A 15,928-nucleotide genomic window follows, 5' to 3' on the forward strand; every position below is an offset into this window, starting at 1 on the left:
AAATGTTTTGAGAATGATGAGGGCAATGAATGCACAACTGTGCTTTACACAATTGATGTATGTATGGATTGTGATAAGAGCTGTATGAGCCCCTAATAAAACGTTTAAAAAAAAAGAGAAAGAGTCCAGGAAAGTTGTACCAACAAATATTTCCCATCATGACAACACCTCTCTTCCTTTTTGGAGGATAGCAAGGGTGGCAACTATGAGAATTTCACTGGGAAACCATGCCCCATCCACCCTTCAGTCCTGATATTATCCCTTCAGATTTCTCTTCATTCCCTAAATCCAATATTTACAAGGAACGTGGTCAGAGTACCTCAAGTAAGATAAAATGGTTGTCCTAACAGGATACAGTTTAAAGAACATAGAATTCTGTAGGGAAGGATTAGAGAGATGGAGGAACCAATTTCAGGAGTATATCGACCTAAATGAAGTATGCACCAAAAATTATAGTTTCACATTTTGATACGTTTGTTTAATAAAAGTTTCTATGGTTTATAAGTAAACTTTTTCACATTTTTCATTTTTTATCATTTTATTGGGGGCTCATACAACTCTTATCACAATCCATCTACACATCCATTGTGTCAAGCACATTTGTACATTTGTTGCCATCGTCATTCTCAAAGCTTTTTCATTTCTATCTATCTACCTATATATCATCTGTCTGTCTGATTTACCAGTATTTAGGAAGGCCTGTCATTTCAAACTCAAGTGCTAGAATTCCAATACTTAACATCAAAAGGGAAAATCAGGTCTAAAAGTCTCAAAATCCAACAAATATAAAGAACAAGGCTGTGAGATTTTTCACCTACCTTGTTTTAACTGTGATTGAAAAGCTCAAATCTGGAGCTTTAGCCAAGCAATGATGAGCTGAAGCCATGGCCACTCCTTGCAAAGGGAGGAGGACCTTGAACGACCTGAGACAGCAGAGGACGTGGAGGGAGGGTCTCAGTACTTAAAGCTTGTTGCAGTTAGGTGCTATCGAGTCGGCTCTGACCCATCGCAACCTTATGCACAACAGAATGAAACATGGCTGGGTCCTACACCATCCTCACAAGTGTTCCTATGTCTGAGCCCATTGTTGCAGCCACGGTGTCAATCCATCTTGGTGAGGGGCGCTGCCTCTTTTTCTCTGCCCCTGTACTTTACCAAATGTGATGTCCTTCCCAAGGGACTGGTCTCTTCGGACAATGTGTCCAAAGTATGTAAGACTAATTCTCATCATCTTTGCCTCGAGGGCGTAGTCTGGCCAAACTTTTTCCAAGACAGGTTGGTGTGTCCTTTCAGCAGTCCATGGTACCTTCAGTATTCTTCTCCAGCACTACAATTCAAATGCATGAATTCTTCTTAGGGCTTCCTTATTCAATGTCCAACTTTCACATGCATATGAGGAAATTGAAAATATGGCTTGGGTCAGGTGCACGTTAGTCCTCAAAATAACATCTTTGCTTTTCAATACTCTAAAGAGGTCTTGTGTAGCAGATTTACTGAATGCAGCTCCTTTTGATCTCTTGATTGCTGCTTCTACAAGCATAGATTGTGGAGCAGGGGATATAGAACTCAACATGGCAGTTTTCACTTGACCTGAGAGGTTGCTTGTTGCCTCAGAGACCAGTTTTGGAGTTCTGAGATTTGTTCTAAGTACAATGGCAAACTTCCGACGAGTTTTAGCAAGGAAATAAGACAGTTGTGCATAACCAGTAGTCCCTTGAACCATATGTTTCTTTTTTTTTTTTAATTGTTTTATTGGGGGCTCATCCAACTCATCACAATCCACACATAAATCCATTGTGTCAAGCACATTTGTACCTTTGTTGCCATCCTCATTCTCAAAACATTTTCTTTCTACTTGAGCCCTTGGTATCAGCTCCTCATTTTTTCCCTTCCCTCCCCAAACCATACATTTCTATTTCAGCAGACAATACTTTTGCTCAAATATTTTGCTCAAAGAACGCCTAGATATTTTTCCTCCCTTTATAACACATGCACATAGACACTCTTTCCTGTTGAATAAATAAGTGAAACAGCAACAAATCATTGCCTAGGCCCTTGGCATAAACTCAGTTCTGGAATCCTATACTTTAAATGCAGACACGTTTTTCCAAACAATTTATTATGAAAGATTTCAAACACACAGCAAAGTTCAAAACATTTTATAGTGGACACCTTTACCTCTAGCGCACCTGCTATTAAGAGCCCTGGTGGAGCTATTGAGTAAGTGTGAACCACAAAGTCTGCAGTTCAAACCCACCAGCCACTTGATAGGAGAAAGTGGAGGCTGTCTGTTCCTGTAATGATTTACCACCTCAGAAACCCTATCTGGGGTAACGGCGAGTCAGAATTTGACTTAATGGCAGTGGGCTTTAGGGTGGTACATGTTATTGCCCAGGAAGCAATGAAAAGTCTGTCTTGCTTTTTATTTCTTTGTCATATAATAGCAAGAAATGACTTAATCTTTCAGCTTCAGTTTACCATCTTGCAGTGAACACTAAACTGACACTGACACCTATGATCACCATTCCCTCACTTAGCAGGAGCTGAGGCAATTTGGTTTCACGCAACACCACAGGGCTTTCAACTCCCTCCTGCCCAGAACCACACTCTACCTTCAGGTCTGGTCTGTGGCCACACCTGGTCTCTCCCGGCCCTTCTAGGGATGCTAACGCCGCCGTGGTGACTGGCACAGAGCTGAAGCGCATGAGCTCAGAACAGCTGGATGAGATCCTGGCCAACCACTCCGAAATCGTCTTTGCCCGGATGTCCCCCCAGCAGAAGCTGACTATCGTGGAGGGCTGTCAGAGACTGGTGAGTGGGTGGCACTGGAGCCAGAGGGTCCAGGTCCACTGTCCCCAGGTGGGAAAACACCACAATAGACGGGCATCTCAGACCCGGGCTGTGGGACCGTTTGTAACCGCTCCGGAGAAATCCCTTTGCCAAAAGTCATTGTCATTTCACTTCTCTGCCCTCCTTCCTGCTCTCCTTGTTCACGTCTGAGAAGAATGTGCCAGCATGTTCCTCATGCCGCATGCTTACGGACGAACTCAGTCTCTGCATCCAATACTAGAGCGAGCGACTTCTGACAGCAAAACATTTGGGTACTGAGCATATAAGGATTTCAACTTTCAAAGATAATTTACTAGAATATCTGGAACTAGTTTTTCCCAGATAGTTAGGTTAATCTAGCTGTAAATCTTTAGTTATGAACTTTTAACAAAAGATACAACTCAAGGCAATAAGGAGTCTTGGTTTGGGCACTTGGAGCAGGCAAATGTTTGTTTATAAAGTTATGTGCTTGATCCGTGATGGAAAAGATCGAGTGTGCAAACATGACCGCCTGTTTAGGAAACGAAGAAGCAGCGGGTTGAAGAAGAGCGCCTGGGGTGGAGAATGACAAAACCCATTCTTTGGGTATCGTACAGGTGCATCTTTGGGTACAGTGCAGTCTTGGAGTCTAGTACCTACAAGCAATTCTATTAGGCTCACCGCAAAGATAAACTGAAGCCAGACCAGAGAAAAGGGAAAGGAGAAGTTTATTCTGCACTCCTGGGCGAGATTCACTAGTTCCAGCAAGGAGCCAGTGAATTCGCGCTGGGAGGGCGGGGAGAGCAGAGGAAGAGACAGGAGCCCTGAGCTCCAGGCAAGGTCCACTGGGAGCCCCGGCTGAAGCCTGACACGTTGCACCTGTCTGTGGTGAAGAGCAAGATTTTAAGCTGGTCAGGAGGGTAAACAAGGAGGGGAGGGGGCAGGAGGGTCTGGATCATTTTGCCTGATATGGAGGGGATGGCTCATTGTCCTGGAGTCCTTTTGAAGCTAGCCTTCTCATTGGATAAAGGCAGGGCAGGCTGTTCCTAATGCCCCTGACCAGACCCTGACCCAACAAATTCTTCAAATGACATTTAAAAGAACTATACTTATTTAAATGGACTTGATCCCTCAGATATTTTGGGCATTTAATTTAATAGCCCTCAAGCCCTGTACTTATTCTACAAAAGGCTATGTTTCAGAAGCTTTTTAAACTTGCTAAATGAAATACACTAATATATATATGTCACAACGTAAAAAATGCAGAATTGAAAATAGAGGTACTTTGTAACCTTGTTTCTACCTCTAATTTACGCTGTGTTATAAAGTTCAGGCCTTTATGGGGGAAAGATGTTACCCACCCCGCAGAGGTACAAACTGTTAGTCTGTTGTGCCAAGATAGTACTGAGTCCTTGGGTAGTTGTATACTGTATATTATAGTAAAATGCCAAAATCTAGCAAAAATATCCCAACTACAAGTTACATGCTTGGTCACTTTTAAGTGTGACCTTTTGGTTTACTATAATGTCGAAACCCCTAAGTAGGCATACGTTTCTCTAAATTATACAAGGGGGTGCCCAAGAAAAAGAACAGAAAAGAGCTCCGCTGGTTGGAGATTTTGTAATACGCATTTTTGTCACTTGATGAGCGTCAAGAAACTCTCTCTGAATTAGTGCACCCAATGGCATCACCTGGGAAGCTTCTCTCTGATCACAGTAAATTTTTTCTTAAAAGCAGTTTCGCTCAAACCTCATTGTGACGGCTGATTTAAGAGAACAGCGTGCAGCTGTGAAATCTTGTTTCCTGCTCAGGAAAAATGCCGCAGAAACTGTTGTAATGTTGAACACAGCTTACAAGGACAGCACTATGGGAAAAACTGAAGTGTATGAGTGGTTTTCTCATGTCAAAAAAGGTGAAATGTCAATTGATGACAAACCTCGTTCTGGACATCTGTCAACTTCCTGAAGAGATGAAAATGTCAACGAAATTCGTGTGCTTGTGTTCGAAGACCAATGAGGAACCGCTGAGGAGATGGGGAAGTTATCTGGACTACCTTGGAGCTTGGTTCAGCGAATTTTAACGAGAGATTTGGGAATGAGAAGGGTTGCTGAGAAATTTGTGCCTTGGGTTCTGGCTGACCTGGAAAAAGAGCTATGCGTGGAAACACGTGGTACTTTCTTCCCAAGGTCATTACTGGTGACAAGACATGAAGCTATTCCCACAACCCCGGAAGCAAACATCAGTCTAGTCAGTGGAAGTCACCGTCATCAACTAGTCCACAAAAAGCTTGTCCAGTGAAATCAAAGATAAAGATGATACTCATCTGTATTTTTAATGTGAGGGTAATGCATTTGCAGTTCGTTCCACCGGGTCAGACTGTTAATCAAGCTTTCTATTTAGAGGTCTGAAAAGATTGCACAACAGTGTGTGACAAGAGGCCTGATTTGTGGCAGATGGGGGAATGGTTTTGCCACCATGACAATGCACCTGCTCATGCAGCCATCTCAGTGGGCCAGTTTTGGCCAAAACAGCATGCTTCTTTTGTCCCACACGCCTGACTCACCTAACCTGGCTTCATGAGACTGTTTTGTTTCCTCGAATGAAGACGAACATGAAAGGACAGTGATTTGAGATGCAGAAGAGGTGAAGGGAAAAAAAAATGAGGGGGGAATTGTCTGGTGTCCAAACAGATGAGTTTGAATAATGTTTCCAAGAATGGAGTCACAGATTTGACAAATGTATAAGTGTAATGGAGAGTATTTTGAAGGTGATAAGATTGTTCTGTTAAAAAATTTACATACGTAGTTTTGAAAAAAGATCTGGTTCTTGGGAGGGGTACCCCTCATAGTATTACTGTTGACTTTTCCTATAAGAAAACATTAAGTTATAGCTCCTGCGTGCCCTGCATTGTATTCCAGACTTTATTGTTTTCTCTCATGCTTTTTGGGTTCCTTCCTGGTTTATTACGAAGCTAACCTGGAAAGCTATCATGAACAGTTTCATGCTTAGACCAAAGAATTAAGTCTGATCCTAAAATCTGATATTTTGACAGCACTTCTACTTATACAAGATAATGAGAAGTCAGTCACAGAATTTGAAAATAAACTAGTTTCTCCTATGCTTTCATGGAAGCCAAGGACCCATTGCAAACCATCTTTGTAAATGTGAATGCTTATACTTAATCCAGAAACAATACACTGTAGACTGGCTTTGAGATGGTTTATTTTACAGCAAAGGAAAAACAACTGAGAGTAGTTGAGTGTCTTCAGAACAATTTGTGGAAATATGGTGTAAAGGTAGTTTTCCTTTCCCTTTTCAGTTATTCTAAATATTGCTATACAGAGCTATTGTTAATGCCATTTTTAACTTTAAAAATGGCCCCAACTATTGACATTAAGTACATCAAGCTTTGTCTTCAGTATATTAAACATCTGCTCTTTGTACACCTGTAACTTAATTTTCTTTTTAAATATAAAATTTTACTTTGGGTAAAATTTAAAAAAATATTTTTAAAATATATCATACAGCCTGTGTTAAGTTTAAACTTTATACAGACTAGATTTTCTTAAGTGGATATATATAGTTTTATTATTTATTAATCATTTTATTGGGGGCTCTTACAAATCTATGACAATTCATCATTCAATTGTATTAAGCAATTGAATAATGCTGTGCAGATGTTGCCATCGACATTTCCAAGACATTTCTCTCACTTGAGCCCTTGGTATCAGATCCTCTTTTTCCCCCTCCCTCCCCTACTTGAGTATCTTGTGTATGGTTCATTATTCCTGTTTCTTGGATTTCCTGTCTTGGCATTTCTCCCCAACCAGACCCCTACGATCAGCTCAGTCCTCCTAGCCTTAAGAGGAGATTGAGACTGCGATGCTCTTGCAAGCCTGCGGTCCCTCCTGTCTGCTCACCTGCCTTCTCTCACCGTGTCCCCGCAGGGCGCAGTGGTTGCTGTGACAGGGGATGGCGTTAACGACTCCCCAGCTCTCAAGAAGGCCGATATTGGCATCGCCATGGGCATAGCGGGTTCTGACGCAGCCAAAAATGCAGCCGACATGGTCTTACTGGATGACAACTTTGCGTCCATCGTCACAGGGGTGGAGGAAGGTAAATGGGGCATCTAATGGTCTGACCGAGGGCTGGGGTCACTTGGAAAACTAAAAGCAAATCTTATACGTAAAAATCTTTTCCCCTAGGTCGTTTGATCTTTGACAACCTAAAGAAGAGCATTGCTTACACCTTGACTAAGAACGTGGCCCTGCTTTGCCCCTTTTTGGTCTACTTTATTCTTGGGGTCCCCCTTCCCATTGGCCCCATTTCTGCCTTGCTCATGGACTTGAGCACAGACATCGTAAGTAGCACTAAAGATAGCAACAACAACAACAACAACCTCACCCCCATCGAGTCAATGCCAATGCCTAGTGACCCTATTAGGACAGGGTAGAACTGCCACTGTGAGTAACTCTTTATAGGAATGGAAAGCCCCATCTTTCTCCCATGGAGAAGCTGATGGTTTTGAACTGCTGACCTTGCGGTTAGCAATCCAAAGCATAACCACTCCCCCGCCAGAGCGCCTATTAAAGAGAACGGTGGTCTGTAAACTTTTAAAATCCAGGATAGGAACTAAAGTAGTGCTTGTCCGGTGTCATGAAGTCTCTGAGTGTGTCTGCTGGTCTCCCTACTCCTTCTCCACAGGAGCTTTTCAACATGTGAGCTCGTCATTCTCCCCCAAAATATTCTATTTGCTTGTTTCAAACCAACTGCATTTTTATTTCTATTATTATATATGGGGATGGAGGGTGATCTGACGCAGGAGGATGGAGGCTGGCAGATAAAGCTGTCCTTAAAATAGTCCCTACAAATAATACTGGGGCATGGTGTCTAAACTGAGAACCTCACAACCATCTCTTTTTTTTAAATCATTTTATTGGGGGCTCTTATAGGTCTTATAACATTCCTTATATCAATTGTATCAAGCATATTTGTACATATGTTTGCCATCATCATTTTCTGAACATTTATTTTCCGTTTGAGCCCTTGGTATTAGCTCCTCTTTTTTCCCTCCCTCCCCCTGCCTCCCACACTCCTGACCCCTTGATAAATTATAAATTGTTGTTTTCATATCTTACAGCGGCTGCTGTCTCCCTTCACCACCTTTCTGTTGTTCTTCCCCTTGGGAGAGATTGTGCATCAATCATTGAGATTGGTTCCCCCTTCCTCCCCTTCTCCCTTCTCCTTTCCCCTGCCCTCCTGGTATCTCTACTCCCAATTCTGTACCTGAGGGGTTTATCTGACCTGGATTCCATGTGTTGTGAGCTCTTATCTGGACCTGTGTACATGCTCCAGTCTAGCCACAACTGAAAGGCAGGACTGGAGTCATGATAGTGGGGGGTGAGAAAGCCTCAAAGAACCAGAGGAACAGTGCGTGTTTCGTAGGTGCTAGACTGTGCCCTGGTTGACTCATTCCTTCCTTGTGACCTTTCTGTGAGGGGATGTCCTATTGTCTACAGATGGGTTTTAGGTCTGGGCTCTGACCCACCTTGTCCCAAACAATATGGCGTTTTGTTAGTTTGTTTGGGGTCTTCTGGTGCCTCTTATCTGATTCTTTTGACATCTCATGATCACACAGGCTGGTGTGCTTCTTCCATGTGGGCTTCTTTGCTTCCTTGCTACATGGCTGTTTGTTTAACTTCAAGCCTTTAAAGCCAGACACTATATCTTTTGATAGCTGGCCACCATCAGCTTTCTTCACCACATTTTCTTATGCACCCATTTTGCCTTCAGCGATCATGTCCGGAGAGAAAACCATCTCTTTTTGAGTAAAATGATCTGTGATCTGGAAGCCCATCACCTAAATACAAATAAGAAGTTGTTGGTCTTGTTAGTTGCTGTCAAGTGCATTCTCATCCCTGGCGAGAGATGCAGAGTAGAACTGTTCTGTAGGGTCTTCAAGGCTGGTCTTTTGGAAGCAGATCATCCAGCTTCGATTTGGAGGCACCCCTGGGTGGGTTCTAACTGCTGACCTTTCACCTGCAGTAAGAAGTAGCAGGTATTCAGCCTCTATAAATCAAGTCACTTTTCCTTGCCTGTTTAAAGATCAGGAAGCTCTTGGACAGTTACTCAGTTGACTCCGGTTTACAAAGGTAGAGGGCTGAAAAGAACATAGAACAAGCTAACTTCATAGCACGTGACCTCATTTTCCTCTTCTGCGGTTTGAACAATTAATAACCCCTATCTTGCAGGGAACCTAGAGATGGCTTTGCTGCTGAGGGAATTGAGAGCCCCACAAAGTCAAATCACAGTATTTTCTTGAAAATTTCTTAAACTTGCTCGTTTTTCTCTACTGTGGGGCTTCTCCAACTATGACTTTCAGAATTAGAGGGGGCAGGAGGCAAAAGACATCACCTAAAAACTTGCTAGAAATGCAAATTCTGTGGCCCCACCCCAACACCCCGAATATGAAACTCTGGAGTTTGGGGGGAATCTGTGTTCTCCAGCCCCTCCAAGTGAGTGTGGTGCCTGCTTAAGCTTGAGAGCCACTCTACTAGCACATTGCATTGTGGCCCAGGGGCCTGCCACCGGGGCGGGGGATTGTGGGAGAAAGCCACCCCTGGGGGAAAGTATTTTATAACTCAATTGTTTAGCATTGCTGGGACATGATGGGTGATAGAAAGCAGTTTTTATAAACTGACTGTTTCATCATTCTGTTCAGACAGTGAGTCCTGCACCAAGAGGTGTCCTACCCATGTCATCCACCACCAGTTCAGCCAGTCTTACCTACCTACTGCTATGCCACCTCTGTGATGACTGTATGCCAGTTAGGACTCACAAGTTCTCTCCTGTCCCTAGATTCCTTCCATTGCCTTGTCTTATGAGAAAGCGGAAAGTGACATCATGGACAGGAAGCCTCGCCACAAGGAGGACAGACTGGTAGACAAGGCCCTTGTCATCTACTCGTCCCTGCACATCGGTACGATCGGGGCACCTCACCTAGAGGAGCGATTTGTGACCGTCCCAGTTGTGGTGTTGCTTTTGATTTTCCCTTTTTATGTGGGGTTGGGATGACAAGGGGCACTGAGAGGGAGATTGTAGAAACGTACCCTGTTTCTTTCAGGCCCCATGCAATCCCTGGGAGCATTTGCTATTTACCTCACCGTGTACGCACAGGCAGGGTTTAAACCCAGCACTCTCATTGGCCTCCGGGAAGAATGGGAAGATGATGATGTGAACAACCTGGAAGACGACTATGGACAAGAATGGGTAAAGGAGGGGGTGGTCTACCCTGAGAATCCTACTGGTTCTCCCTTCCTATCAGTGTCTTGCCCCGATGGGTGATAAAACTTGTTGTTCCTGAACTACCTTAGAGAGACCGAATGAAACATTTCTCAGTAATTAGGGCTTGTGGACACATTGATTGGGCTCTGCCAAGACCCAGCCTCATCTCTCAGATTAGATCCTGGGCTCTCAAACTTGGCTGATCATTGGAATTTCCGGGAGATCTGGTGAAACTACAGATCCCTGGGCTCTGGACCCCAGATCTGTAAGGGCATCAGATCCCCAGGTGATTCCAATGATCAGCCATGTTTGAGACCCTAGGGATTAGATCCCTCAAGCTGTTTCACATTTGTTTCTGTGATTGGTGTCCACCCGGTTCCACAACCCCCACAGTTGGACCAAATCCACTAAATCAGCATCCTTTCCCTCCCCACCTGGTTAGAAGGAGCGGTGGGTGAGTGAGGGAGAGTTTCTTTCCAAAGACAAAGAGGTAATCTTCTATCAGTCTTTGTGAGGTGGGGATGTGTGGCCTAGAAAAAGAATGCTGCTTTTCCCGTGGCCCCAAGAACAGGGAAGGAAATACAACTTTGCAGAAGTGGGTTAGAATTTTCCTGAAGTTTTCCCTCGTGAGTCTCATGGTCCCGCTACATCTACTCTCTGACAGACACGGTACCAGCGACAGTACCTGGAATGGACAGGCTACACGGCCTACTTCGTTGCCATTATGGTCCAGCAACTAGCGAATCTGATCATGAGGAAAACCCGGAGGAACTCCATTTTCCAGCAGGGTCTCTTCAGGTATCTACAGAGTCTGATCCCATGGCTACCTCTGGGCCTGCCATGCCAAGGGTTAAGAGGACTGTTGATTCCAAGGGCATACTATGGGCTTGCCTTAAATGCACAAGGCATTACCTCTGCTGGGTGGCATCCATCTGAGGGGCAGCACCCAGTCCCATGTGAAGTCAGACTCTGTTCACTCTTGCGGATCTGTCTTACAGAAATAAAGTCATCTGGGTAGGGCTCGCCTCGCCAATCGGCATAGCACTCATCCTCTCCTGCGGCCTTGGGAGTCTCCCAGCCCTGAATTTCACGATGCTCAGGTGAGTTCACCTTGGCAGGAGGTGGGAAGAACCTGCCTGGTCCCCTCTACACATAGCCATCACTTAGTAAATCCACTTTGGATTTCAGAGGTTTCTTTCTCCTCCCCAAGTCTTTAAATGAGAAAAAAGGGGGGGGGGGCTTTTTTCTCTATTAGTCAAAGACTTCAGACCTGACCATTTTCCCCGAAGAGACAATTGGCTTTCCAAACTTCCATACCTCTACTCTTATCTAAAAGATCCGTCCAACGGCCAGCGTTGCTCCTTACCACCGCCAACCCCCTGCCGTCAAGTCAATTTCTACTCCTAGCAACCCTTTACCATCACAACCCATGCGACACTGTGGGGTTCCAGCCCCCACAATTGAATGGGTCCAAGGCGCAGTTGTGTAATTGACGAGTAACATTAACAGATGTCAGACAAGGTAAGCATGCAAGGGCTCACCTACGAGACCATCATGAATTCAGCAGCCACATCTGGGCAGAGAGAGACTATTCCAACCAAGGCTTATATATAATTGAGGGGTGTGCCAGTCCCCCAATTACAGGTAATCATATGCATAACAGGAAGGGGTTGTATAATAGGCGTATGTGTGAGAGGATAGCATACACACACCAAGATAGGCGGGCTCTAGAGTCAAGATGGCAGCCTAACCTTGGTCATCCCTGAGTTGACTTGACCTTATTAAGGTGACCAGACGTCCCGCTTTTGGCGGGACAGTCCCGATTTTTAACAATTTTTCCTGCGTCCCACAAAAGTCTCAATTTTTGGAAAGAATGCATGACAAGCTAGGGTATATGGATTTCGGCTGCCATGTGGCTATTTCACCAGGATATGAGTTTTATCAATGGTGTCCCACTTTACCAATGTTCAAATCGGGTCACCTTACCTTAGGTGTCCTTGGGCTCTCCTTCAGGGGAACCATCCATTATCCTTATCAGTGGGCTCTACTTAGGGTGGGATAGACAGTGGGGTCTGAATGCTCTAGATGGCTGATAACCTTTAAGCCGTTGACCTCCAAGTGCAGAATCAGTGACTATGTGTTTGCGAACAGCACCTTAGGTTTGGCATTATTATGGGGGAACATTGTGTGGGGGGGGGAAACTTTTCCCAGTTCTGTTTCTAACATGACACAAAATGCTTTGCACATTTACAGTGCATGCCCTAACACAGTGGTTCTCAACCTTCCTCATGCCACAGCCCTTTAATACAGTTTCTCATGCTGTGGTGACCCCACCCCCCAACCATAAAATTATTTTCGTTGCTACTTCATAACTGTAAATAGGCTACTGTTATGAATCGGGCGACCCCTGTGAAAGGGTCATTCAACCCCCGAAGGGGTCTTGACCCACAGGTCGAGAACCGCTGACCTAAATGATTTATTGTTCGTTTCAGGAAGGCAGGGGAAATGAACAAGAAGCTCTCTGTTGATTGGTTTGGAATGACCCTTCCTCTAAGGTGCATGGGACTCACTGCCTTCTCGTTTGCTTCTAGGGTTCATTTTTGGTTCATGGCTGTGCCATTTGCAATTTTGCTCTGGGTGTACGAGGAGGTGCGGAAACTTCTCATCAGGCTTTACCCTGGAGGTAAGTAGTCATGTGATTTGTATGGCTTGGCTTTGCACCACTGCTTACTGGGGGAATGCTGCCCAGTCTTCCAGATCTAGGTGGCCCCAAGTACTATCTTCCTTCCCCATCCCAGGGGCCTCCTCCCTCTCCTGCCCTCCCTATATTCTCAGATAGGTAACTCGAGTCTGTCCTCTAAAACACCCTTAATGACTTTGTCAGGGGCCAGGTCTCCCTGTCCAAGGATGAGAAGGCATGAGTACTGCAGGGAAGGGGCACAGCGCATTGCCTGCTGAGGGCCCCACCAATCCCTCAGCCAAGCATCCCCCCACTCACAACAGCAAGTCTGCTCCCCTCTGCCCACTTGTCCCCACCCTGAATAGCCTGTCCCATCCTCACCTGAGTCTACCCTGAAGAAGACATTGAGGAAGCATGAGGGGCTTAACAGGTGCTGGTCAGCTGATGTGGGGTCCCACAGGCCCAAGCACCCTAGTACCTCAACTCAGGGCTTCTTCTGACCACTCTTAAGACTAGAAGCTTGGGCCAGACCCAGGGGTCCCACCTCCTCCTGAGAGCAGCCTGCCTTTGGGACCCTGGTTGCTGTGGCCCTGGCTGCAGCCTGGACCCACAGGGCAGCAACCTATCCCACCACTCCACTCCACAGCCATTACCTCGGCAACTTGGGGAGAACACCCAACCTCTCCCCTCCTGGGTGGAAAGGATGCAGTCGCAGCATGCTTTCTATATATACACAGGGGCAACGACTAGTCATGGAAGTTGTCCGGGACCTCCTTCGTTACTGCAGATTGCATTGTGAGATGCAGATGCTTTGCTACCATCAAAAATATAAACTGTTGTAATATGAGATAGCCGGTAAGAAGTAGGTGTAATATGGTTTTGAGGCTTTGTTGACAAACTTCCACAGACTGGATTTCTAATTTTTCCTCTCTCTCCAGGTTGGTGTGATAGGAACTTATATTATTAAGACCATCTTGTTTCCCAAGTTTCCCACCTGCACACTGATTATGTTCTCATCTTTTGGGCACAAGCTAGAAGATTCCTCGGGCAATAGGGACATCATCAAGAATTCATACAAGAAGAGGAAGAAAATTGTATGAAAAATATACTCAACTGATGTTTTGTACTTTAAAATGGAGATTCTACTGTTGGTGTATGATTTATCTTTCTATGTCCCTGTTTTAAAAATACATGAATTATCTAGGTGGTGATGTGGTAAGAGGACTTATGTCTTCATAAATTTCAAGGCTTGTGTAACCCAGATAGCTTCTGGGGTCTTGCTGCTCGTTTAAGTTCTTTAAGATTGCTCAAGACTCCTTTCCACACTCTTTTGAAGGTCCAATGACCTCCCTTAGATTTATGTCAATCCCTACCTAATACAATATTTTCGTGTCTGATTTACTCAGAAAATGGTTAATTCAGCTGTAGGTTAACAGGAGCTAGAGGTGGCAGCAGGTTTAAATCAAAGCAACATGATTTCCTTTGAAATTTGGAGTCAAACCTCAAGTTTGACTCTGACAGCGCTTCTCAATCTGTGGGTTGTGATTCTTTTGGGGGTCGAACGACCCTTTCACAGGGGTCGCCCTATTCATAACAGTAGCAAAATTATAGTTACGAAGTAGCAATGAAAATAAGTTTATGGTCGGCGAGGGGGGGGGGCGGGGAGGGGGGCACCACCCCATGAGGAACTGTATTAAAGGGTCGCAGCAATAGGAAGGTTGAGGACCACTGCTCTAAGACATACGTCAAGTCTTCAGCCATCAGCCATGACAGTTTTCTTAGCTACATTAGCCCTTATCACAACTTCCTGCCAGCTCACTAGTTCTCTCAGCCTCTACTTCCTCCCTGCTTATATTTCCTCTACCCCTAAATTGCTCCTCTCCCTAGATCTCACTGCCAGACTCAGAGCAACCTTATGTGACAGAGTAGAAAAGCCAAACCTACGACCAGTGAGTGGACGGCTCATAACAACCCTGGACAGGGTTTCTAATTAAGTCTTTCCTGGGGCATGAAGTCTCATCTTTTCCACTGGTGGGTTCACAGTGCCGATCTTGTGGCTAGCAGCTCAACAGGTAGCCCGCTGCGCTATCAGGGCTCCTCCCCTACCTGTTACACCTCTAATTTGTCGTTGTTCTTAGAAGGCCATCTATCAGTTCCAGCGCGTAGTGACCAGTGTGCAACAGAACAAACACGGCCTGTCCTGTGTCCTCCCACAACTGTCCCGTTTGAGCCCGGGATTGCAGCCACCATGTCGGTCCAGCGGGGTGAGGGCTTTCCTCTTTTGGCCGCCCCTCTACCAAACATGATGTCCGTTTCCAAGGACTGGTCTCTCCTGGTGACATGTCCAAACTACAGGAGGAGAAAGCTTGCCATTCTTGCCTCCAGGAAGCACTCTTGCTGGATGTCCTCCTTCCAAGACATGTCTGTTGGTCCTTTTGTCCGTCCGTCGTGCTTTCAGTGTTCTTCTCCAGCACCACCGTTCAAACGCAGCAATCCTCCTTCCGTCTGTCCTATTCCCTGTTTAACCTTCACAAGCATCGGAATCAGTGGAGGATGCCATGGCTTGGGGCAGGCGCACCTTAGTCCTCAAAGTCGCATCCTTGCTTTTCAGCACTTTAAAGAGGTCTCGTGCAGCAGATTCACCCCATGCAGCACGTCGCTTGATCTCTTGATGGCTGCTTCCATGAACATTGTGGATCCAAGCAAGACGAAAATCCTGGACAATGCCCATCTCTTCTCCCTTTATCATGATGCCACCTACTGATCCGGGTGTGAGGATTATGGGTTTCTTTCCACTGACTTCTAATTGAGCTTTCTGCAAGTCCTCTAAGGCGACCAGATGTCCCGCTTTTGACGGGACAGTCCTGATTTAAAACGTCCCGCGGCATTTTTAAAAGTCCCGATTTTTGGAAAGAATGCACGACAACCTAGGGAATGGTCTATTTGGTCTACATAGACCAAAATTTTAATCAAGAACCCCCTCCCGCCAGATTTTAACATTGGTCAATGGTGTCCCGTTTACCAATGTTAAATTCTGGTCACCTTACTAGGCTGATGATCCAAAGGCAAATTTTATTTCCGAAGTACAGCTTTATATAATAATGAGGCAAGGGCACATAGCCTGCATAGTGTAACAATAACATCGTGATAAAATTG

General features: G+C 45.2%; 1 protein-coding gene across 1 annotated transcript in view; it reads left to right on the plus strand.

Annotated features, from left to right (window-relative positions):
- Positions 1–13,872, plus strand: part of LOC101664088 (potassium-transporting ATPase alpha chain 2-like) — a 52,433-nt gene extending 38,561 nt beyond the window's left edge. The window contains exons 14-22 of the mRNA XM_013007902.2: positions 2,661–2,811; positions 6,756–6,924; positions 7,014–7,168; positions 9,667–9,787; positions 9,932–10,077; positions 10,757–10,890; positions 11,091–11,192; positions 12,684–12,775; positions 13,724–13,872. Of these exons, the coding sequence (XP_012863356.2) occupies positions 2,661–2,811; positions 6,756–6,924; positions 7,014–7,168; positions 9,667–9,787; positions 9,932–10,077; positions 10,757–10,890; positions 11,091–11,192; positions 12,684–12,775; positions 13,724–13,872 (1,219 nt within the window). The remainder of the gene's footprint in view (positions 1–2,660; positions 2,812–6,755; positions 6,925–7,013; positions 7,169–9,666; positions 9,788–9,931; positions 10,078–10,756; positions 10,891–11,090; positions 11,193–12,683; positions 12,776–13,723) is intronic.
- Positions 13,873–15,928: the final 2,056 nt, after the last annotated feature.

This window comes from Echinops telfairi, unplaced genomic scaffold (assembly GCF_000313985.2).
Source record: "Echinops telfairi isolate 266 unplaced genomic scaffold, ASM31398v2 ScPeMD7_2565;HRSCAF=3150, whole genome shotgun sequence".
Classification (NCBI taxonomy): Eukaryota; Metazoa; Chordata; class Mammalia; order Afrosoricida; family Tenrecidae; genus Echinops; species Echinops telfairi.